We start from the raw sequence: 26,143 nt of genomic DNA on the forward strand, positions 1-26,143 counted from the left end.
TGGGAAAACATTCTTTCTCAAAGCAAAAACTTGACATTAATGTTGCAAAAGGAGGACTAAGCAAGATTTATGAACTGTTGTGTTCAGGCTTCTACAGAAAATTTAAAACACCTAGGACAGAATCCTCTGTTCTAACAGTTAGTCACACAAGTGCTTACAAGGGCTACTTTGCACGCATGTGTCGGTGTTACCTTAGCACAGCCCACAGAAATTAAAAAAAAAAAGACAACCTGGAATAAGCCAAGAATGCAAAACAGAAATAATATCCTTCAGCTTTATGCATCTGCTATGCCATGCTGACATGCAACAGGTACTCAATTTGCGTAAAACAGTCGTGCAAAGCATTTCCTATCCAAAAAATATTTGCAGACGATTGAACTAAGCTACAGAACAGCAACCTCAACATCCACAGATCACCTTAAGTTTAAAGCAACCTTTGTTGACAACACAGTGCCAAACACTTACATGATCTTATCAGACCTTCCCTTACTCTCCTAAAGTCACACAGTGTTTTTTTAAAAAGCAACGTATTGCAGAGACAAGGGATGTGGATTTCCTCCTTTCCCCAAAACACAGGTGAAAACACGTGTCCCCTCGCATGGACACGCAGCGCATGCTGCAACAGCCGACAGCAAAACAAGCTCCCACATGCAGAGACTAACAATGCCCTAAACCTCCCAACAGCCCAGGATTTTGCAGGTTGCGTGTGCTTACCTTGCTGGGACGGACTCGGCACACTCGATTCATTCTCTCCCATTTCTAGAAAACGATAAACTCCCCCGTAAGGAGCCAAGCCGTGTTATCAAGTTGACTCGGTTGTGGTGCAAGTTTTGACCTCCTGACTTTCAACGGCAGCACGGTAACCGTATACCTGACTTTCTTCTGTGAATAATTAGTATCCGGCTTCCTGAGCTACCTGGGCTTGCCTGACCTGTTTCTCTATAAACTGACATCATATCCTTTGATCTCCTTTGATTACCACGGGCTGCAGGCAAGGCTGCTTTGTCTCCTCTTGGACTCTCCCGCTCGCTCGTTCCCCACCCTTTCCTTTCACTTTCACACAGATCTGAAAACATCAGGGGCAGGTGTTTTAGTCAAAATGGCAACAGAAAGTTTGCATCTTAAAGATCCTCTGAATTTGCATTTCATAGAAAAACTAGATGGTAACTATCAAGCCAGTCTCTGTGGGATGGAAGCTTTGCAGCCACAGCTCTCCACCAGGGAGAACAGAAAGGTGACCGCTGTAGGTGCAGTGCCCCTTGGCAAAATCTTTCCAAAGAACCCAAAACCTAAAAAGCAAAACCACCCTTCCCCTGGTTTTCCCCAAAGATTACCTCCAAGGAAAATGCTTTACCTGAACACGGTAATTTTGAGAGTGTTTTGACTGTGTAACAGTCAAAAGGGCTTCGGTGTAACAGAAAGGGTTTCTAAAACAAAACAAAAGGTTGTTTTGCCTCTCTTCCCCTCCTTCTCCAGCACAAGGACACAAACTTTTAAGATAAGCTTATTCAGCCAGAGTTTAAGTTGAGTTCCAAGAAAATATTTGCTCTTCTCTGCTGTGGAAATCAAATAACAGGTGTCTGATACATTTGTGATCAATTTGTTGAACAAGTACACCTGTCTCTCTGCCTACGAAGTTAGTTTTATTTTAACATTTACATTTGCAGCTGCCAATGACAAAAATCAAAGAGAAGCCACAGGACTATTTTAAAGGAACAAACAGTGACAAATTAAAAGAGTAAGTAGCTCTCACAATGTTAACCTCCATCTGGATTACACTCAAAATAGTCTAACCAATAGTGTTAGAAATTTTTTTAATCCAGTAAAAAATAAGTCTATTTTTAAAACTAAACTGTATTGTCTTTTTCCTCCTTTTTCTTAAAGTACTGAAATAATTGTTTATTAGAACAGAAATACTAGAATGGGGCGGGGGGGAATTAAAGATAGTTTTTCAAGATATTTCAGGCTAGGTAAAGTATACTTTTAAAGGAGAATTTCTGAATCAAACAATGCTAATCCAAACAAAAGACTTATTTAGGAGTAAGAATATTCCCACAGACAGTAACACTCCTCAAACTAATCATCACATAGGCAGAAGTAAAAAAACAGTTATGTCCTTTAGTGATTCACTGTCAACTTTTTCTTCACTAAGCACCTTCCTCACCCACACAAGCAACTAGCTTTTATCCATACTGAAACATCTGAGTTCTGCTGGAGGTGAATCAGACATCCCAAACCTGAATCATCCGAACAGTCAATTCCAAAAGAATGCCTCACTCTGTTCACAAAAATGAAGGACTTTACAAGAAAAAGCTCATGCTTTATTCTTGCCTGATTAGCAAATTAGTCAGGTTAAATCAACTGTCCCACAGTCAGAAAAGGCTCTTTGGCAAGAAAGCAAAGAGAAAAGCAAAATGAACTTCTGTTTGAAAAATGAGCCTTTCATTATTTTATTTCTGTTAGTTTAGCTGAGCTTTTGTTGGGTTTTTTCCCCCCCCATAATCCTCAATCTCAGCTTGTGGCCTAAAATTTGCAGTCAGTGGTTCCTACATTTCACCAGGCTCATCCCTTCTAGAACCCCAATTTACTGTCCATGACCTGAAGCTGCCCTTGGCCAGGTCAGAGTCGGCGCAGGAGGTGAGACTCCAGCCGACACCCGGGCAATCTCCCCAGCTGCACAGCAGGCACCCAGCCACTTCCAGTTCCAATGCTGGACATCATCCTGAACTAATTTAGACATCATCTTGAATTAATTTACTAAGTTTCCACTTGAAAGTATGAGTGACACATTCATCTGAAGCATCTATTTAGTGGATGGAGGTCTCAGCTCGGTTCCAATGCTGCTTCCTCAGCTTAAGGACAGAAACTGAATTATTTTTGGGTGCAGAGAAATGCATAAAGAAGAACTTTGTCAGCTTTGTGATTACTTCACAAGTGACAAACCAAAGTGACCTTTCCTGAAATTATCCAGTAGTACAATTAATGAAATGAGCATACAAGAGTGCATATTGAGACTTTATTAAAGGGTCTGACTGTGTCTATTCCTGGTTTTCAAACAGGTCCCTAATACAAAAGGAGATCTGCACCATCTCCCTGAAGCTCAAAGCTAATGAAATGCACCTAAAACAGGAGAAGGAAAAATATTTGGGCACTGATCTTTATCTCAGCTCTCAAACAAGGTCACTACAGCAAGTGCACCATTTACTATTAAGATGATGTGGGAACCAATACCTAGGTTGCACATATCCCTTCCTGGGGACAGTACAGAAGCCCAAACAAACTCTTCCTTGACCAAACTTGAGGAAGTCAAACATTTAGTGCTGAGTTTCCATATTCAAACGATCTTGAGTTGCTCTATATTTAAGAGACATAATTAAGAAAAACAAGTTTATTTATCAATGAAGTTCTGCAGTGCAAAGCAAAATATATTTGGAAATTACAACTAGTAAGTCAGAAACATCTAAAGCATTTCTGCCCTCTCCCAACAGAAACTCTCCATTGCTTGAAAGACAGAAATCCTTAAATACCCTATGTTATTGCAACTTTTAAACACAGGAGAAATCATAATGATTAGTTTTTACCTTCAATACTGTATTCTGTGAGGTCTTCCTCCATACAAAGAGAACTACTAATTCCAAAGAATACAGAAGTCTCAGGCAACAAAAATACTTTTCTTAGCTACTGAGTTCCAACACTTTCCTTGAAGAGTAAGAATCTGATTTTAGGCTTTTAGCACCTATGAAAGTATTTTGTAGTTTAAGTTCCAGCATTTTATCACATCACCTTCTGTTAACTCTTAAATAATTTTAAGAATTCAAGAGATGAGAGTGATAGTACTGAAAATACTTCTTCCTTTGAAATGAAGCCTACAAGTGGGAATACCATAAAAAGAACTGCAACTCAAGATTTTTCACACTCCCTCTTCCAACAATGACTGATGGTGAGAAATGGCTAGCTTGGTTTTATGTTCTCCTAAAACTGTTTGTTGTGCTCACTTGCGTGCAATGATTTAAATGGAGTGCTTTCCAAAGGAGGAACTCTTAATTCATTCACTCTCTCTAGAAAGACCCAAATGTGAAAATGCAGTGGTTTTGTTCTGCTCCCAGAAGAGAAAGTTATTTGGTATATTTACCGTACACCAACTGCAATGTTTCTTGATTCTAAGGAGCACATTTGACAATGAACAGAAATATAATTTGATGATGACAGCAATCAGGGCTACAAAAGATCTTATGCTGTGCATAGAGCCGTGCCAAACAGATCACTGCATCATACTGCAAACGTCATGGATGACTACGAGCCTGAGGTCAATGTCGTTAGAAACAGAGTACTCTCCACCGATGGTGATAAGGTCTGCCAGAGGATATGAGTATTGTCACAAGTTTCCTCAGGTAGCTCTGCTAAATCCAGAGAGAGGCCCTCGCAACTGAAAGCCTTCAGAAACGCAAAGGTTTCCTGCAAGTGCTGGCCAAATTGCTTTCAGGACACTCATTTCTACTCAAGAATCTAGATATTTTATAGACTTAATGCAAAGCAAGTAATACCATCAGCTAACACAGTTGCTGTCATTCTTTTCTGGTAAGATGTTTCAAACTCCCAGACATATTATGCTACATGCTCTACAAACGTAACAAAGACATGTGTTGTTTGGGTTTTTTCCTACAGAATATAGTTTCAATGTTTCAAAAACGTGAATAATGAGGCACACTTATTACATGTGCAATTGCACAGATAATACAAATCATATCTAGAACTGAAATGTAAGCCCTAGGAATACACGGAGTTCTTGAACACAAATCCCTGAGATGACTCTGGGATCCAGCCTCTGTGAAGGCTCGCTAGCTAATAACCAAGTGTTTTAAAGTGTATCACAGGAGAGAAGCAGCCCATAAAGTTTTTTGTAGTGACTACCTGTCTGGCACCACAGACTGACATTTTTCACAGGAAAAAATAACAAATATTTCACCTTCAACGATGGCAGGAGTGCTAGGAGAAAAGGGACGGTGCCAATCCTGTTTCTCACACAAAAAAAAAAGGGGCACAGATACTGATGTTCAGGTTTTTATATTGTTGGTGCTTTGGCATTTTTTGTTCTTGGTTACCTGCATTTGTTTCTTTTAAGAGTAACATAGTTATTGTATTTGTTCCATGGAAAATAGTACAGTAAAACAAACAGCATTACTTGGTTAGCCACGAAATTACAGTTGTTTAGCCTACAACCTCAATTAAAACAGGAGATAAGGGAAAAAAAAAATTCTCCCACAATTAAAATTCGTTACATCAAAGAGCAAGGATAACCAGTCTCAAAAACCAGAGTGAAACAGGTTTTCTGTGTTTATGCAAATGATGCACACAAAAAAAAGAGCAACTGAGCGCCAACAGGCAGAAACAGCGCACAGAGCTGAGCAGTGAGCAAACCCCTAGAAAGACTTACTCCATCACGGATGAGATTTTCATCCCACATTCCTCTGGCTTAGTTGAGTTTTCTTTCCAAGTCTAATTGTGGTACAGAGTTTTGCACCAGTTACAAGGAGGCTGTGGTACAAAACCTCGTACAGAAGCAAACACCACCACTTTGGAGCTTAGTGGGAAACAAAGTTTATTTGTTCATATTTATTTCTAAGCACTAATTACCACTCACTACACCTTTTTGTCAGAAAACTACTTGCCATCCGAAAAATATCACTTTGTTGAAATAATTAATTTTATGGTGAAAAGATCTAGTTTTAATGAATCTTCTATTAAAGTTTAAAAATGCTTTTGGATTTTTTTGGTTGGTTGGTTTTTTGGTTTTTTTTTTTTTTTTTTTTTTTTTTTTTTTTTTTGTTAAGAGACCAGAAAAGACTCCAAAACACCACTCTAACTTGCAACACACTTATGTGGACTGAACAGAACTAAGATTTTGGTCTCCCATACCCAACAGGAGGTGTTTCTCCCTCTTGGCCACTTAGTTGGAGGATGGTTGCACAGAGGAGCAATCTCCTTTTTCAAAAGCACATCCAGCAAGACAACTAGCATGTAGCTCAAGCTCTCCCTGATCCCTTGCTGAGTGAGCAAATCACGTGCCAAGGGAATTTATTACTATGCAGAAGAAAACAGGGCTCAAAACATCCATGGCGTTTTCATTAATTTTTGTTGGTTTGTTAATAATGCATACAGTACTTTTCACCATACCTGAATTATGGATAATTGTTCTGTCTCTCCGAGACCGATTAGTCCTGACATGATTGACCAATGTAACACAGTAGAGGGGATCTAAGACTGCAGTTCAATTTGTAACCTCATTTGTTAGCTTTATGGTCATAAGAAAATAACTCAACATCTCTCTCTCCTCTCAAAGTCTTGATTTGGAAAGCTGAAACAAGAACACATTGACAGCTTTTCCCCAACAGAGATTTTTTTTTTTTTTTCCCTAGGCAGAAAACTGGTGCTTTGTTAAGATGTCATTTCTGAAGCTTCTTTAAATATCTTTTTCTAATCAGTTCCTGCTCCTCAGTTTTCATTCATACAGCTTTAGCAACCAAACCTCAAAAAAGTGTTAGCAATCACAATCAGCAATGGCCCCCTGATTCACTTCTAGTGTTTTTAGACTTCCTACTTAATGAAAATATAGCTGAGTCTGTAGAAAATAAATAACAACTCAAGCTGACTTCAGCAGCTGAAAGATGAGTGCACAGAAGCCAAAGCTACAGACACACTAATACGAAGTCAGTTTGTAGAAGACAGAAAAAAAGAAGAATTAGCTTCTCCTTTTTCCTTCTAATTTGGTCTTTCTAATATTAAACAAAATCAAATTATGCAAACAAGTATAAAGATCTGGTGCACGGAAGATGATACTTTATAATCTGAGCCTGCACGTAATAGTAACGCAAAGTATATAAGATCTAGTATAAAGCGTAACAATTTCAATGCCCCTCAATCCACTTGATTATTTATAAAGGCAGTGGAATTAAATAAGTACTTTTAAAACATGTTGTTTGTTTTACTTAAAAATCTCTGCGTGATTTATTTCTGCCACCCCTACTTTTGATGAATCTTGTAGTTATAATTGAAAGCAAAGGATAAATTGAATGACAACAGTAAACAGCTTAAAAAAAGGGAAGCAAAAGAGGGAATGAAAAATGTTTTTCTAATATTTGTTGGCAAGACAGCTAATGCTATAAATGCTAACTAATACTGAACTCCATCTTGCACAACTAAGAAGTAAATCTTACTACTCTAAGATCACATTAGGAAGCAGAGCCTAAAAACCTGATACAGGGAATCAAAAGCTGATCGGCTTTAAAAAAAAAAAAAAAAGATTTCACCATTTTATCCTTACTCTACACTTTCAGAGAAAGCACTTCTTCAAAATGGGTGACCTTGCGTTTAGATTTCAGCAAGATGAACACTCTTCTCTAGTACATCGAGCACAGCTGGGAAGAGTTGCAGTTTAAGTAGGTCAGCTTGCATTGCAGCCACATATGTAAGCTTTTATAACAAACATACTGTATAAAGGACAGTGATTTAATATGGAGATGGATCTCCAAGCCAATGAGGACTTGGACTCTGAAGTACCTTCCACCCCAGCAAATACAGAAGAGCCAGGAAGAATCTTATGTGTGAATCTTCAATCACTAAAGATTGTTCCAACAGAAGAGCTGTTTTATATATACATATATATGTATATATAGATACATATATGTACACATATCTTAAGAGAAGCAATACTATGCTAACAAATTACCTTACTTTGTGGGATTGCCACACACAGCAAGACAGTCATTTCCTGAAATGCCACGAGTTGCCACACATACATCCCATTGAGTGCTACGAGCTGGCAAACAGTTCCCTCCTGGATCAAGTGAAGCAACAGAACTCAGCTTTGTCACGCCACCAACCAGGCTAGATGGTGAGTCTCTGCATAGGAAGCCAGTCTGACAAATGCTTTTGATACATACACACCCACTGACAAACGAGGGGGCATATTGACAAAAAATTGTCACTAAAATGATAGTCCTACACCCATTTACTACTTTTATAGCCAGTAGACTTGCTGCCTCCTTGTGTCTGGTGTGGTTGTCTTCTGAACCTATGATAAGCCGATTCAGTTTGCTAACCCCACTGTTTCGCCAGCAGAAAGCTACCTACTTGTTCCTATCACTTCTCTTAAAAATGTTAATCAGCCCACAAAGGAACACAGAACACGGGAACAAGACAGGTTTTTTTCGGTGCTGACAAGCTGTTAGGTGAGCTCAGCCTCTTTGATCCCGCTGCACCGTGCGGTATGCATGTATACACGCAGCCCAAGTTCAGCACACCCGTAATTTACCATCTCCTCCTCTCCAGTGAGATACTTTCACATCACATCTGCTTACAACCCTCTGCAGATAAAGCACATCTCATTAGTCTGCAGTAAACCACATCTCATTAGTTTTTAACAACTACTCTGCAAAATCAGATGGGTGGGTGACATGGCACTTGGACTATACAAGCCGAGGCTCAGATTCTGGCCTGGCACGCCTGCTTCGACAGTGGGGCACATGCATCTCATTTCATCTGTGCTTCAGACTGGATAAAGTCTTCCTTTTTTCTAAACTAGTTAGTTCAATTATTTACCATCAGTTACTCTCTATATAAAGCATTTCTAGTACGGAATAACGCTCTTCATTGCTGTTTGCATCTCTGAATTATCTATGCAATACTTCTAAAAAACAGAATGAGCTATATTTTTCCAGGGAGAGTAAAGGCAGCAAAATCTTACTCTCCCCAACTGAGGGGAAAAAAAAAATAAATGATTTTTAGATTAGCATTGTTTTCCATTTCTCCCCAAATCTGCAATAAAGTTTTATTTTTCCCAATTCCAGTTGTGGTGGTGCACTCTTGGAAAACACAGCTGTTTGCTTTGTATTTACTAGCATGCAGTTATTGCATTGCTTAATATATTTTCACAGAGATTTTTTTTTTTTTTTTTAATACCGGAGCAACATAGGAAATGAGATCTAAAATACATTACCCGTACCCCTGCTTACACACCATGCACTTGTTTCATGCACTTTAATCAATAAATTGTCTCTCTCAGACAGGGTATTATGTAAGGCAAATAAACCAGCATGGAAGCCAAAATGAATGATGAGAAGTTAATTCTGTGCCCATAATTAAGAAAAGGAATCAGAATCTCACTTTCAAACAATGCTCACGACAGAAAAAAATAACAATAAAATTAAAAAATAAAGTCTTTTAACTCCTCTCTGCTCTGGGTTGATCTTTCTACGACTGTCTGTGTTTGAGTCCCTTAAGAAAAGCAAAAGCCCAACAGAAATTACTGCAGTATGAGGCAATAGAAGAAAATTAAAGAAAACCCATGCAAAAATCGGCCGATTTAAAGCATCACTTTAAAACACAACTTACATGGTTTAAGTTTTCTGAACCAATGTTCCAATGTAGCCAATGTGTTAATAGACTAGCAGTACTGAAATTTCATAAGACACTGGCAGGCATTCCAACAGAATGCTGAAAACATTTAATATAGTCCACTTACATTCCTTACAAAAGCTGGCCAACAATTATTTAAAGTTTAAAATTATTTAATATTGTTGTAAATAAAAAAACATTTCTGAACATTAATAAAGAACATTACAGAAGTTGGCCAGACTTTTTTCAACAGCACTGCATCATACAGACACAAAAACTACCAAAATATTTTTTAAAAATTTTATTGATCCTTACTTATTTTCTTGGTTCAACTATAATAATTTTTAAGCTATTTTGCTGTCTTAGAATCTATTATAGGGGAGTAAATAGCCAACAATATGCACATCTCTGACACGAACACAGATTCGTAAATCTGAAATTTGTAATCTTTTCCTTCATTGATATAGTAGACTAAAGCACAACTTCAAACACTTGGATCCAAAGGTTCTGTAATACTGGTGCAGCATGCAGTTCCTGCAGTCATGGCAGTTATCTTTAAGTTAATACAATTATATCAGCAGACACTTAAACATGCAGATGATAGGAAAGAGCAATCTTGCCTACAGAGCCAAGTTGCCCTTAAGAATACAAGTTACAATGAAATACAGTCCAGAGTAGTTTACCCAAACTTCCCCATGAATCATCACAAGCTACAAAACATTTCTCAATACCCCGTAGCAAACTTAGGGCTTGTATTCTAAGTATAAACCATTAAAAAGATAAATAGTAAGTCAGAAGCTATAGTTTACAACATGAAGCATGAAGGAGAAAGACTGTTTTGTTAATGACAATTGCCTTAAGGCTTTGGCTATACAAACTGAAACATTTCAAACCTTTCACCTGAGTTTCCAAGTACCTCCAGTTACAAGGAGGTAATTCTACACAGCTGGCTGCTGCTGCTATCTTGCCTCTGTGTGTTTGCACAGGGACAGAGAGAGAGAATAGACTGGAGAAATAAGTTAGATGAAAACACTGATTTTTATCTAGATTATTCAAAGTCTGATAATTACAAAGTGTCCAGTAAACATAATGCATTTCTTTGCAGCTTCCATCAAAACATTTCCATACAAACACTCTATATTTTGACAGCTGGTCAGGTTTCACAGTGTGCCAAATGCTCTAAAAAGTTTCAGCCTTAACAACAACCATTAACAAAAACACTGAATCCAACAAGAAAAAATGGAAGCAGGCATTTTGCAAATGACAATTGCTCTTTCTAGTAGGAGAGAGATTATTTTTTTTTCTTTTATGAATTCCTAAGGTAATACAATTGAAGATGTATACACACTAACTTCATTTTTGCCTGGTGGAAGAAACAAGGAAAAATTGCCTAGGTAGTTCTCATGTCCAACAATTCAAAACAAGAACTCAACCTGTTTCTTGCAGCTTTGACCTTTATCAATAGGCACCAAAGTTGTTCTTGAGATCCAAAAGGGCTAAGGAAATCACTTCCCTGGCAACACCAAAACTACACAGCCGACTGGATTGTGCAACCTGGGTCTGCAAGCCAGTTGCAACTTTTTCCTTAATAATTATCTCCATAGAAAGGAAAAAAGTTATAATTCAATATTCACTTACTGATAACCACCTTCAAGTGGCAATGTCCATCTAATTTTCCATAAAGGCCTTCTAGAGAACACCAAACTAGCAAAGACCAGCCTTCATCTCCCTAACAAAGCACTGCCTATGCACAATTACACCACAGCAGAGAGACAGATCTAGAGCTCATAATGACAACCATATTCAAAATTCATCTGAATTGTAGTAAGAACAACTTGTACAAGGTCGTTTGTCATACTCCTCAGCCCACACATGGTTTGCAGCCTGGTATCATACCACAGTAAGAGGGGAAACAAAGTAGATGTGTCACCATAACTCTGTTTCAACCATAGAAAGGCAATCTTCTCAAGGTTGCAATTATAACACAAAGCCCAGCTCATCAACTTCGAGCCTTGAGCGTGTTGATGGTCATTTACAGAGGGTGCTCAGACTAAGACGACATGACTTCACCCAGAATTAGATCTAAGAGTTTCTAATTTTAGGTAAGTCTCTTACTAAACATGGCACTCTGTTTGTAAGCATAATAACCACATGGGACAGAATTCACAACATGTTTTGCTCCTTTAACTAAAACGTTTGATTTGCTTCCATTCTTCTTGTGTTTCTTGTTGAAAGAATGAAACACACAGAGACAAAACACATAATATACAAATCTAACCCAGCCACGATACACATCGAGAATAACGTATGCAAAAATGCAGAAGTCAGTCTTCATGAGCTCAGGAGATGAGCCAATTGTCAACTCCTGTGTACGGACAAGGGACCTCAGCCCATCCTCCCCGCGTTGCCAGGCAACCATTGCTGTATCCTTAGCCATATTCATTAGCCATTAACCACCACCAAGCTCCCTTTCTTTTCCCCCTCATGCAGGCTCCCACTCTCATAGATGTATGAAGGGGAGGGGGAAGGTTAAACAAGATGACTTCCTTTCTGATCAAAAGTAACATTCCGAGTTTTAATAGCTAATAGATTTTAGCCAATTCGCACAATTCATACATTTGCTTTGAAGTGAAAGCTACAGCATGATTATAAGGTACAGTTCTTTTAGAAAGAGGGCTCTAATAAAAGTTGACATTAATAAAAATCTTAAAAAATGCCTATTATTAGATAGTGATGACCTCACACTGACAGTACTAAAGTGCCCTTTGAATTTGTAAAAAATAAAACAGATGACAGCTCTAACTCCAGAAGAATGGCACTCAACATGAGGAAATGATATTCTAAACCTTGTGGAGATAAATAAAAATCAATTGATCTCTGAGGTAGAAACGTGTTATCTTTAATGTATTCCACGGAAACAAAGCAATACTTCAATCGCTACAGGTACCAATCCGTTGTCCTAACATCAACATAAATACGCAGAGCCTCTAAAGCGGCAGTTTCCCTGCCTGCCCGTCTTCAAGCTACGGGTTAAATTCCACTTGCAGGCGCTAGCGGGTAAGGTACGCAGCCATCAACTGAGCTGGGCAATGAACCTCCCCAGCCCCAGGTTAGCTTCAGCCAGAGCAGCTCTCACCCAGCCCCTCACGTCGCAGCCCAAGCACCCATGGTGGCACAGGGGAAGGGACAGGGCCCTGGCTGAGGACAGCTCTTTCAGAAAAGGTTCTTGCTTGTATCACCTTAGCACTACCAAGGAATAACCCTGTAATACATTCTTGGTATTTCAGTCTCTTGTTATCTTGCTGGTTTCCATGAGACAAGTTTAATAGAACTCCTCAAGTGAAGAAAAATATTAAAATATTGAAAAACTTACTGCAAAGCACTAAAAACCATTGAACATTGCAAAACCTGCAAGTCTACAATAGGGAAACACACGATTCCTAGGGTGATGCTGTGCAGAGGTCTCTCTTGAGCAGACAACTAAGGAGCTGCATTGTGTCTCTATCTTTTTTCTGAGACCACCACACGAACATATTTTCAGGTCTGTTAACCATCACTGGAGAAGGAGCTTGATTAGAGGTTATTAGGACAGGAACCACGCACAAGACTGGAAAATATCCTTACAAAGAAAAGGCTAGGAGAGCTCAATCTGATATTCAAGTGGAAGTTCGAGTCTGATTAGTAAGCAGTTTAAATAACTAAGATCAGAAATGTGATAGCATAAGGTTGTGCAGGTGAGCAGAAAAGAAAGTGCTATTTTCAATGCTTCAAGCTGATTCCGACAAAGTCAAGAAATAAACAGGGCAAATGTTTTCCTACAGTATAATCTGTTGGGCAACTTTCCAAGAATCAGGAGAATTTTTCCGCCACCGGAACCTTCAGGATTGGAGGCTTTTGCTTTATTTTAAGTACAGCTACTGAACACACAGAAGTAATTATTCCAAGGAAGGTCTATTGCCTCCAGACAGGACAACCACATCGGTCGCTCCAGCTTTAAATTATTCCATGGTCTGCATACAGCAACTGCCAGAGGAGAAAAACCATACCACAATACCTTTACGTTTGACATGAAGAATTTATAAGAGACAGTACAATGCTATCACCGACATGAAGAATTTATAAGAGAGAGTACAGTGCTATCACCCAGGACTACTGCTCTCCCACAATTCCTTAATGAGGCTCCCGGGTATTTTGTTATACACTTCATGAACGAAGACATCAAAATGAATGAAATTTAGCAAAGCATATGTAATGCACAGAAAGAACTCTGGTGTCAAAAAAACCTAGATGATGGAGACAATCATCTGGATTTCCTTTCTGGAAGGAAACATCCTGACTACCCCTGTTTGCTCCTTAGAGCACAAAAGCATTTTTATAGACTCGTGTTTTACAAAATTTTCTTCAGGTTGTGTCCAGGCAGGTCAAAATTGAAGATTCTCCTCTCATTTCCAGATGAAACTTCTGTAATTTGCACCCTAAGTATATAGCGCAAGAAAAAGGATTTTATGTTGCCCATTTTATATTATAATTCCTATAGCATAACAAGCATAGTCATGCCTATTTGCTAATTAGACAAATGCGATACTGAACAATATCTAACGCTGCCAGATTCTTAAATATTTCTCTCTGGTGGCAAAGCCTAATGGAGGCATTAAAACTATTTAAACCATGAAACCATCATGGTACAACTGAAGGAATTGTCAAATTTGTTTGGTAGCACAAAATGGGGTGAAGAGAAAAAGCATGAGAATCTGAAACGATTCTTGCTGTGCCCACATGACCAGAGGCATCGGGAGAGATCCCATCATCAGGGACAGCAGCCTCTCCACAAGCCCAACCCTCCATCTGGTGTGCCAAGGCAACCCACTACCTGCTTAGAAGAAATATCTGGAGCACAGAGTGGAAACAGCTATCCTGGCCACACAGAGCTACTGCTCTGATCTACTGGGAAATGCTCTTTGGTTTTTGTTATGACTGACGAAATTCTGTGAGCATATTTTTCCAAGTTCTGGAGTCACATAATTTCATCATTGCAAGCCCTTCTGTCTTGATCTGCAACTTATTAAAGCTTTGGTTTATTAGCACTATATCAGCGCCATGACAGTAATTTAGAGGAATTCAATATTTGCTAAGAATAAGACAGTCCGGCCATCTGTGAGTCCTGGATGATTATGGTATTTCCCAGGCATCCCAATAATGAAGTTTTAATACACACTTATCTGGAGTCTTACTATAGGACTATCTGTATTTAAATAGTGTTCAAATCAAAATTATTAATAGCAAATTACTTAAATAACTCCATTATCCTTAAAGAAAACTTTCAATTCTCATAAACTCCTTAGAGAAGGATCACAACTCCCACCCTGAAGGGGATGCAACCAAGCCCACAATACAGCGTCATTAGGTAGAACAAAATTATAAACGAAACCAAAATAAAACTCTTATCCAACTACGGGTTGCTGTCCTACCCTGTCGGCAACTAGGCAGGCTTGGTGAAAGTCCAGCATGGCTTTTGAAAGTATTGCTGACAGGTTTACATTGATCTCCTTTTACAAGCAAAACTATTGAATCTGATGTGGTTCTAGAAGTAACTGACACCTAAGGGCAAAACCTGGGCCTTTACACCAGGTACACAACTAAACATATTTTGACAGTGAATTTTTCAAATTTATTGCGCTGCCTGGAACTTGGTTTTATGGCATGTGTCACTATCACAACCCCTAATACTAGGGATATGAAGTAGCCTATGGTTTAAATTATGTCTTTAATAGCATTGGTTAAATTTGGAAAAAGTTCCACTTGGAAATAAGGCTTGAGTACAGCAATTTCACCAATCCCTTCAACCACAGACACAGCAGGGCAAGTAGATCCAAAAAATATCACACGCTGAAAATTACCTATTTTGAGTGAACAAGACATAGTAAACAGTCAAATGAAGTATGGCTATGATAAAGGAGTATTTAGTGGAGATTACAAATACTTAGCTATACTCACAAGTAATTAACTGTTCAGGAAGTTATTAAAATAATTCTTTTCTGCAATGATTTCACAAACAAAACAAGCTTGCCACATCTTACCACGGAACACAGCAAGTGACAATTCTAGAGGAGAAAGACTAAAAATATGCAGCGTTACAGGATACGTTTTCCATATATATGAGGAACCAAAGCACATACATGTATAATGAAAGCTATAGACTAGTTACTGGTTTGGCTCTTAATTTGCTACAGATATTTAATTACCCCTTTGTAATTTTCACTGCCTTGGTCTCTATACCAGGAGTACGGTACCATGAAAGTAAAATCAAGAGGAACAAAAATGTTCCCATTCTAGCAATTCTGTTTGCAACTGAGCTCAGGAAATACAGAAGCTATCGTTGCGACCTGATTTTCAATTATTTATACTTTGCTGCCTTCGTAATTTCACATTTTCCATTCAGATATAGTGATCTCTCCTTCATATGCATATTCAATTTTTAGACAAAACCAGACACTTGCCAAGGCAGTATGTGAGACACATAAGCATTCATGCCACTGACTGTCATTTTGTTTAATTACTGAAGCCTACCCCAAATTATTGGCTTGTGCTTATACTTTATTTCAACCAAATATTACATTTTGCAACTTAACTCCTTAAAATACTTACTTTCTTCTGAGCACATAATATCCTCACATTTCTTTCAAACAGAACAATTACAATGAGAAGAAAAGTTAGAATAGGTGTTTGATACATTTTTTCATTTACCTTAAAGCCAAGACGGGATCAGTTTGGTAAAGGCTTTTTCACGACGGCATATTTTCAATCTGGCCTCTATGCTAATTCTCTGCAAAAGAGGAACACATCACATTTTATAATACCATTCACAGAAACAGAAATCTAACCATTTGCAATGATGTAACTTGTAAATATAAATAGAAGATGCATTTTCCTGACACAGCAGCAAAGTAGAACATATTTTTAAACATGCTGGTACTTATGAAGTATTTTTCTCATTTAAAGAAACAAAGTGACTGCCTAAAACATCAAAACCAATGCCCTTGCATCTAGCAAGGTCTGGTTCATGAAGGTTCACATGCGGGGAACCGGTGGTGGTGGTTCTCTTCCACTACAAAAACAATTGCCTTGTTTATCCATCAGTAAAGTAGAAGTGTTCTTATTACAAAAAAAGAAAAAAACCAACCCTGATATTCTGATCATTTCAATTTTTCACCTATTTCCCACAGGCAATCTCATTACCATCCACATTAATCCCCCTCTGTTTTTTAATGAAATGCAAAAGGTGTCACTGTGTTCCTTCCCCAAGCAAAACAAGGTAGCTCAGTATGTATTTAAACAGTTTCTGCATATATCACTGCAGTTCACTGCTAATGAAAGCTTATTATAAAGATTCTACAAATAACTCCACTAATAACCCTCTGTTGCTGCACTACATAAATTATAAAACAAAGGCAAAAAACAAATCAATAGTAACCAAGTTGTGCCATTGTAATTTTCTGTAAACACAATCATATTGGCCAAAGTAGTAATATTGGAAAGAAAAAAAAGAGCAAGAAAAAAAAACCCACCACACTGCAGCTGCTTTTCCTAGGTGTCCCATTGACATTCACAATGCAGAACCCATCGAGCTCCTCCAATACTCCATTTTGTAGGACTGCAGCCAGCACTGGTCCCAATAAACAAATAACACACTGAACTAGCAGGATTGCAGTTTCCAGCTCCTAGACACTAGGTTTTCATATACATTTTACTGATCCAACATACTGGCTGTAGCACTATGTAGTTGACGTTGTAGTAGTTGGAACACACCTTCCCTATGTGCAGGTTGGAAGGTGGGAAAGAGCGGTTGGGAGATGGACAGGCTTTGGGTGGGGGATGAAAAGGCATTTACATCTTTTCTTAGGCAGGTCTTCAAAAGCCTGAGTTAAGTTATCCTTTAAATAATGGGGAGAATAAAAGCTGGAAAATAAAATTTTAAGATGTGGCTGAATTTGTCATCTGGAGATGAATTATCTTTAAAAAAACCACACAACTGATGGTACTATAACTTCATACTGCAGTTGCTGTTGCAATTGCCTTCAAGGTAACCATGCAGAGTCACAGCTCATAAAAATGGAAGAACAACAGGAAGACAGTCCCTTCATCATTGTAGATCTCAGCCCTGTCAGAGACACCCAAAGTAATTTGGGTTGGGAGAAGCCTAAAAACTCAACAGGTTCAACAGCCCCATTTAAAGCAGGAATAACATCAACATTAGATCAGGATGCTCAGAGCCTTGTACAGACAAGTAAAAGTAAGTGGAAAATACCAGTCCTAGGGAAGACTCGTGTTTTGCCCTTCATAGACCTAGTCCCCTCTTCACAAAGACAGTTGACAATGAATTGCAGCAAAGCAGCAAAAATTTAAACTGAAGTAAGGATGGATTTACTGAGTTCCAGCAAGCACATTTTCTTGACAGTTGTAAATACAATATTGCACTATTACTCGGCAAAACAACACCTTTAAACTATACATGCCCATGTAAGTGCACATTACAGTTACGGTCTTACTGGGCAAGATAAAAGGGAGGGGAGAGACAAAAAAAAAAAAGGACAAAAATAAAGTCAGTTCTTTCCCTCAACCAAAAAAAGACTTATCTGCTCACAGGTCTCAGATAAAAGCTTCACTTTAAAACATTTTATCTGTCTTACAGTTTTACTGCTCAGAAGATGAACTGTGAGATTAAATCCAACTTTCTATTAAGCTCTAGAGATAGCCACATGCCATGCAACTCATAAGACTTTAGGGTTTGGACATCAGTTGTAGATACTGAATATATGAGGGAAGCATTTCAAAAAGACATTAACACTAATAGGGCTTACATATGTGTATCAAGGGGAAAATAGCCGCTAAGTTATGATACTAGTCAGTCATGATCCAGAGGTACAGAAACAAGCCAACTGTACAATTCCAGAGAATTCTGATTCTCCTAAATTCACCCGCTTAGAGGAATCTCTGGTTTCTTCCAAGAATCAACTGAGAAGACAAAAAGAAAAACAAAGGTCAAATCATAAACTAATCAAAGATTTTTGTGTTTTACCAGTTTGAAGAACAAAGTGCAGGGGCAAATTTAGCAGACACAGAATGACTGTTGCTTTTTTAACTGAGAACCAGAAGGAAAAAAAACCACAATGAACTCTTTCCACAAAAAAGTCGACAGGTTATAGCTGTGTCCAGTCTTTTGCATTTAGACAGTCACAGCTTTATTTAAAGCATGCAGAACATTTTAAGGTTTTTCTGTCACTATGATTAATAACTGCAGGATCTCACGCCCCTGCATCTTCTCAATATGCAGTTAAAAACAGGACAATACGATTTGTCCATTTGCAGAGTAACAATGAGATTCAGGATCAGGGAACTGAAGAAAAAAAAAAAAGTCATGATTTTGTTTTCCCCTTTACCAGAGACATTTATTTCATTACTGACCACCTTCCTATGTTCATAATGTACTTCAGCATATTTTTGTCCATGCCACCTACGTTTTTAACTTCTAAGCAGCTAGCAAAAGTACAGATGACATTAGCCCAAGGGAAACAATTCCTGTTCACAAATCCTGAAGAAATTATTCTTTCCTCAGCAAAGTTTATATTTGAGGAGATAAGTATTTTCGCTGGGAGAGAATGTTGCAAATTAGAATAGAAATCCCATTTGACTCAAAATTGTAACTCCTGTGTTTCACATGAGGCTTAGAATTCAGTGGGTAGAGAAAGGGAGAGGAGGAAGGAACATAACAGCTAACGGATTAGATGTTGTCACTTATGATCCATCATCACACTTTCTCAGATTATGAAAATGAAATTTTCCCAGTAGTACATTTTATGCTTGACAGATTACAGATCGGTTTACACATTCAAAATTGGAGCACTTGGATTTTACAAAAGTTCAGATCTTTTGAGACCAGCATTTATTATATGGTTTGACACGAGTCAAGAGAAACATTGAACAAGACAATGCCAGACACACTTTCAGGCAATGGAATGGGTGAAGTCACAAACTCCTTAATGATCACTTCAGCAAGCCTGAATTTAACACTTTTTCCTTGACTATACAGCTGGTTCAGAAAGGTCACTAGACTATTATATTCACTGTTATGTAGAGCAGCACTATACACATGCAAAGTTTCTATAGCAACACTTTCTTAATTCACTCTTTAAGCAAAACACCAATTAGCTTTTTATTATAGCCAATTAAAAAAATCTGCACACTAATTGACAACCTCTCTACTCAGAATTTAAGCTTATGCAAAAGAAAATTGCAGTGAAATTTTCTGTGGTAATAGCTTACTTCCTATTCTTCCTTCTTAACAGAACAGTAAATTATTCTTGATAGGGGCTGAACACTTATTTTCAATCTAAAACGGTTAGACACTCAGAAGTAACCTATTCTGGTATGCCTTAAATCTCAGTAGAGCCTGAAGATTACAGGTTTCAGAAAGGCAACAGAAATGTAATCAACCGACTTATTTCTGCATCGCAGGAAATTGGGCACAGGCCTGTGCACCTGGAGATCAGGCAAGAGGCAGCCAGCAAAATATTTCTCTCTCAGAGCATTTAAGCGCATTGAGCCAAAGGGGAAAGATGGCAAAAAGCATACTAAAAGTCAAATTCAGGAAGGTAGCGTCCACATTTTCATTTTGTTCTTAATACTTATTGACAATTTTCTCACATGTCTTCTACACAGCTGGTGATGACAGCTTCTTTGTATGCCACTTCAAGTAGCAAATATCAAGATATACTAGTCAGAAAACAGTCAGCAAGCACAATATAAAAAGAAACACATCACAATGCAGAGTACCAGGAGAAGTAATCAACAACAAAAGCTAAACCATCCTTCTTGGTAAGATGTCTGCAGGAAGCTGAATAAAAAACAACGTTCCCCTTACAGTTCTTCCACATGAGATGTCAGGATTCACCTTACTAATAAATAAATAGACACAGAACAAAGTAGCAGATGGCTCTGACAAGTTTGGCATGCCCCAATCAAGAATTAATGGTACTTGAGGTATCAGTAGGTCTGCTAGTTCTTATGGACAATATACAGAAATTACTTCTATTCTCACCATCTTATTTACTCACCCTGCCTTATACTGCAGTACTAGTATACAAACTTTAGGCATCTGACAAGTTATGTGAGGACACAATAGCCTTTCAAAGGAAACTCTTTGGTTACTGCTGATGAAAAGAAAGGAGTTAGAGTGGTCTTTCAATCCTACCACTCTGGAGGACAGAGCAAGGTATTCCCACATGTGGAGGAGACCATTACATATAACCCTGGAGATACAGAAGTTGCTGCAGCATGAGGAGACCATCTGCTGCAAAGTCAGGGTCTGGAGTACATCGGTGGGCTATGCAGTAAGCGAGGACGCCAGAGGTAAGGGACTAGGATTAAGCAACACAGCTACAGTCTTTTATTCTTGGTTCTTTGGAGAGGTAAACTCCCAAACACCTCCCTGAATCACCACAAAATGGTGGCACACTCAAGCTCAAAGCCTTCCAAGTGCAAAGTCCTCACTGCCAGATGCATAGCTCTGCCTCCTGCAGGGAGGCTGTACTAGTCCAAGACACAATACACAATTACACAAAGAATAAGTACTAACTGAAACTAATGTCACCATTTGTAGTTCAAAGACTTTGAAGATTTCTCCTCCAGTAAACTCCTATGACCAGCACCTCACCAAAATATACGACAGTTCATATACCTCTTCAGTGTACGTTTCTCCCGTCTCTGCCCTTGGAGGGAGGAGGGCAACCCATGCCCCAGCACAAGATCTGTCAGTCACAGTAATACAGTAGCAAATACCAGAGCAAACAAATCAGCTTTTTTCTTTTTTTTTTTTCTTCTGGTAGCCTTTGTGCATTGACATTTCAAGCCATTTAATATTTCAGCAAGTGGGTCTACCCTGCCAGTTAAGCATTACATATACAAACAGTGTATTTGAGGAGAAGGTTTAGGGCAAAGTTTAAAGGCAGCTGGTAATGGCAGAGCTAGTTATTGGCAGAACTCAGGATCACCTGAACTAGCAACAGTCATTTTTCAAATACATCACCACTAGGTATCTCTTACTTTCTTCTCTGATTTGCTCTTTGCCCAGTCAGACTGCCCTGAACAGCCACGTTCATGCGGTTAGGCAGGTGGTGTGCGATGTGAAAACCCTCACGGGAGTAAAACAACAGATATGATTTCTGGCAGTCTCATCCCTGCCAAGAAAACACCTTCAATGGCCTAAAATATGAACCCAAACCAGCTGTGCAGCCATCCCAGCCTTTGCAAAAGCAGTCAGTTCCCAAGTCACCATGATCAGGAAGGTATACGCTTCTGCTCTATATTTCCTGCTATTACGATTAGCGTTCAAAGTTTCTTCATTAAAAGAACAATTTGCTCATTCAGTTACAGCTATGAAATACAGAGCTACATTCCACTTTAAGACTCCAGAAGCAACATTTTCTTCTTTGATTGACTTTTACTGTTTCACAGGAGGGCGTACTGCAATTAAATTGTCTTTGTCTAAGTATAAAAGCTCAAAATATTCTGTTATTTCCAAGAAGTAATGGGATGGCTTTGTTGCATATCTAAATTACTCACCCACTGTTATGACCTACCAAAGAACTAAAGCAGATTACAACAACAGTCTAAGCATCATTGCGAGCATGGATTTTCAACAGTTTCGAAACATCCTTTTTGACTCCTTTCATTTACTTTTCTGATTTTGAAACACATAAAACACAGAAGCATGATTGCAGTAAATTTTGATAACTACCATGGATTTCTCGCACACTCTCAATGAAGAAAAGTATTTCAGAAAACCCTTCTATCCAAATATATATTTCCAATTTCTACACAATTCTGTGTAGGCAATAATATGCACCCATAGCCCAGATGATGAAAAGAAGAATTTAAAGAAAACCATAATTTTCCAACAACATTGTTCAGCCTCTGAAAAGAGTTGGGGTTCTCAATCCAAAATTTGAACACAGAACCTGAAATCGAAATGATGGTACAAAAGACACTTCTCTTTCTTTGTGTCTTGGTGAAGAACTTTATGAACTCCTGTGCTTTAATAATCTGAAGTTATGACCTCCAAACCTAAGAAAAGTCAGTTTTTATTACAACATTTGAAGTAATTAAAATGTTATCCAAAGAATGCTATTTCAACACTGGTTTAATTCTTGGTACTCTGTTAAAGATGTAAGGCAAGATCTCTGACTTGCAATCAGATCACATGTAAATACTGAAAGGTTCTCCTTCCTTTGTGCTGTCATTATTTAAGAGAAGGCTGAAAAGTTAGGGGTAGATTCAATATTTCTTATGAGATATTCAGCCTTGGATTCACAATTGCCACATCTGTAACCTCTGAAAATCAGAAAACCTGAGCAAATAGAACAAGAGAATGTTATGACAAAAATGTTCTACTCTTGTAGAACAAGAGAATGTTAAGTTGTCGGACCACACCATGACAGAGAAATTATTGCATCTTTTAAATTTTCATAAGGTGTCCCAACATTCATGCTTTTTTATCAGGCAAAATAAATACAACAAATCACCAGCCTTGCTACTGGAAATGACCAGCTTACACCTACAAGTGATTATATATATATTCCTATTCTATCATTTCAAAAGTTAAGTTGAAAGACCTAAAGTTATGATGGATTAAGCCTGGAAAAAAAGCAAACATCTCCAAGGATCCCTCCATCTCAGTCAGGAAAATTTGGCCAATTAAAACAGAATCAAATGTTGAGGAAATTACAATTACAATTTAAGGAGGAATAACACTATTAAAACAACCCAGCCTACCTCCCCCTTCCAATTTTTTCCATCTAAAACTTCCAGAAAGCATATAGTCACAGTACTTCTTACATCATCTTATATTACAGGTACAGCAGCATATATTTATATTATACGTAAGAGAAAAATCAATACATGCAATTCAAATCTCAGCAGCACATGCTGTTTGATAGATACACTGCTCTAGCTAGTGCCAGGCTGCAGCTGAGGATCGACATGCAATTTCAGTGCTACCACCAGCCCTTGTAGCACCTGATTGATCCACTCTGCATCTCTGGTCCTCAAAGGACTCGAAGAAGGAAGAGCCAGCACAAGTCACTACAAGGAGAGAAACAGGGAACATATGTTGGCATTATACTTTGTCTTTGAGATAAGAACTCCAAGAGTTTGCCTTTAAATATGCAGAGAAAAATAACTAAATATCTACCACTTAAAGAACAAAGCTGGCTGCTTTGAATTGAAAGAGAAGGCCAAGGAAACTGGGTTTAGTTACGAAGTCTCGTAATAACAAGCAGCAGAATACTGTCTTTTTTGGGTGGAAGAAGCTGTTATCTACCTTCCCTGCTCCTAATGGGATTCCCTGGGGGGGCTCTTTACCAATTTCAAAAGGTCAGTCACTGTCTCCAAGTGCTTCTTGTCAATGTTAAAGCCACAGTCTAGCCTTTGACACCAAGATAAAAGAAATATTTGCTGGTTTAGAGCACGCCAAACTGAGAATAAGGCCCACTGCATTATTTCAAAGCAGCAAGTGCAGCAGCAAGATTGGGGTGTGTAACACAAGATGACCAAGGTAGGGTAATACTCTGAAGGAGAACAAAATAACTTGGCAATTATATACTCAGTGATACATTTCACTGCCAGCTTGGTCCAAAATGCACTGAAGTTTGCACAATTTCTGCCAATTTTAACAAGTTTTGGAATATGTCTTTTATGCCCTCTGAAATTCTATCAAGATAGTAATATCAGTTTATCAGGTTTAGTGGGCACACACACCTTATTTTATCTTTAAGGTTATCTCCTTTAAGAAGGAAGGTTCATACACTCAGCATATTCAGACACTATAAATAAAGTAAATGAGAGGAAAGGCAGATTTCTCGGTGATAGAACAAAGACAATAGGTTCATCTTCAACATGGCTTGTATTTTCTCCTTTAGCAAACAGAAAAGTCAGATAATATATATTATGTTTTTACTTGTATTCTCATCAAGATTCACTCCAGTTGTGAAAAGAAGGTATGTGTCTCTAAATAGATTAAATCATAAAAAATAGCAAAAAGTCAATTTCCAGACTTTACAACTATTTTCGTCTAATAACTTGTTGTATTTCACAACTGCTAACTTACAAACTTCACCAAAATAGGGTTTGTTATAGCACAACTATAGATAATCATCTGTCAGCATTTTTAGTAAATTCCTTATATCAACAGAGTTCATAAATTGGCAATAAAAAAATACATAATTCCAATGGAAATGTTCCATACTGGGTGCCCAGGTTGTTTTTAAGTAAGGAGAATGCAAAAACTAGACCATACCTCTCTATCTTGCCCCAAACAGCCAGCCAAATTTTAACAATGAAAACAATTCTTGGCTCATTGGCAAAGGCTGTGCCGGAGTTTTACACATACTCATCACTACAAAAATCTGCAGTCTTGATCCTCTAGCTTTGCCCCCACTGGGATGTGCAGAGGTCAGGGGCTTCAGCAGCAGCTGCGGGGGCTCTATGGGCAAAGACGACTTTGGGCACTCGGCAAATTTAAAACCTTCCCCTGTGTCCAGGGAATCATGGAGGACTCGTGAGCCCAGGAAAAGGTGACTCAGCCTCAGTGCTGACAAAGAGCGTGGAGATAGTTTTAAATACATTTTTATATAGCAAAATGTTTTGTGGTGTAGAGACAGACAAAGTCGTAATCGATGAGCTCGTTCAGGCATGTTACACATACTACAGTAACTCAGAGCTGTGCGCTAATGAAACAAGACTGCACTCAAGTTAGCTTATCCTGAATTGTTAGGTATTTCTGTCCAGCCCTAAATTGCACTACCTCATCTAATCCTTCAGAAGACACTGCATTTAAGTCATCCCATGTTTTCACAAAGGGCATGGGCAGGGAGAAGGGCCTCTTCTTCCCTGCTTTCATCACAACCAGCAAAGCACCCCTCCAAAGAGGCAGCCCCAACATGGGCGGTCACGCTCCACTTTGTCGCTACATGGGATCAGTAGCCCCTGACTGAACAGGAGAGAAAAATTGTGATTCCCACTTGATCCTGCCTGCAGTTCTGTGGTTAGGACATGCCATGGATGTGGGACCTACATCTCAGATCTATCCTTCCTCCTGCCCAGACAAGTGCTCTGGACTGCTTAGCTTCAGTCCATTGGCATCTTCTGGTGTTCATCTTCCTTGGACAACCCTGGCAAGGGGATATCCATCCGGTGAACTGCAGCGCTAGCGGCCTACCATCTGGTCCAAGATTAGAGGAAAAATAGGAGCTGATTCATTTTGAACAGTTCAGCCACACTGAGTTTGGCTGACTTACTATTGGTCACCACATTTATTATGCCAGATATAAATAATACATTAAACATTTTACTCAAAATATCCAAAATAGCCTGCAATTCTCCTACTTCCTCAGCAAATTTAATGAGTTTTCTACCCAAGGGCTTTTTATTTTTTTTATTACTGAAGAACCAACACAAGGAAAAGCCATGACTAACTAGGCCTTTACTAGAAAACAACAACAGAGAGACAAAAAAGGAATAGCCAGGAAATGATATAGACAGCAAACCAGTGCTATAAGCCAAATTTTGTGCTATTGTTGCTGTTGCATTATTTTAATAGTCCAATTAACTTCTGATGTTGTCAAATGCAAAATCACATAACTAATAACCTGTTTGCACGTTGCACAATGAGTACTTACACACAATACTGATAGTAACA

General features: G+C 38.5%; 1 protein-coding gene across 9 annotated transcripts in view; it reads right to left on the reverse strand.

The window, feature by feature from the left end:
* NAALADL2 (N-acetylated alpha-linked acidic dipeptidase like 2) overlaps window positions 1-26,143 on the reverse strand; it is a 491,555-nt gene that overhangs the window by 376,507 nt on the left and 88,905 nt on the right. For 4 of the 9 annotated variants that reach the window (XM_054835389.1, XM_054835390.1, XM_054835391.1 and 1 more), the window contains one exon: window positions 16,138-16,216. Coding sequence is in view for 1 of the 9 variants with exons in the window: in XM_054835388.1 (XP_054691363.1) it covers window positions 715-757 (43 nt within the window). In the remaining 8 variants the exon portion in view is untranslated. Of the gene's footprint in view, window positions 1-714; window positions 933-16,137; window positions 16,217-18,251; window positions 18,406-26,143 lie in introns of those variants that run through there. The other 5 variants (XM_054835393.1, XM_054835394.1, XM_054835395.1 and 2 more) reach the window with 2 other exon arrangements.

This window comes from Grus americana, chromosome 9, assembly GCF_028858705.1.
Source record: "Grus americana isolate bGruAme1 chromosome 9, bGruAme1.mat, whole genome shotgun sequence".
NCBI lineage: Eukaryota > Metazoa > Chordata > Aves > Gruiformes > Gruidae > Grus > Grus americana.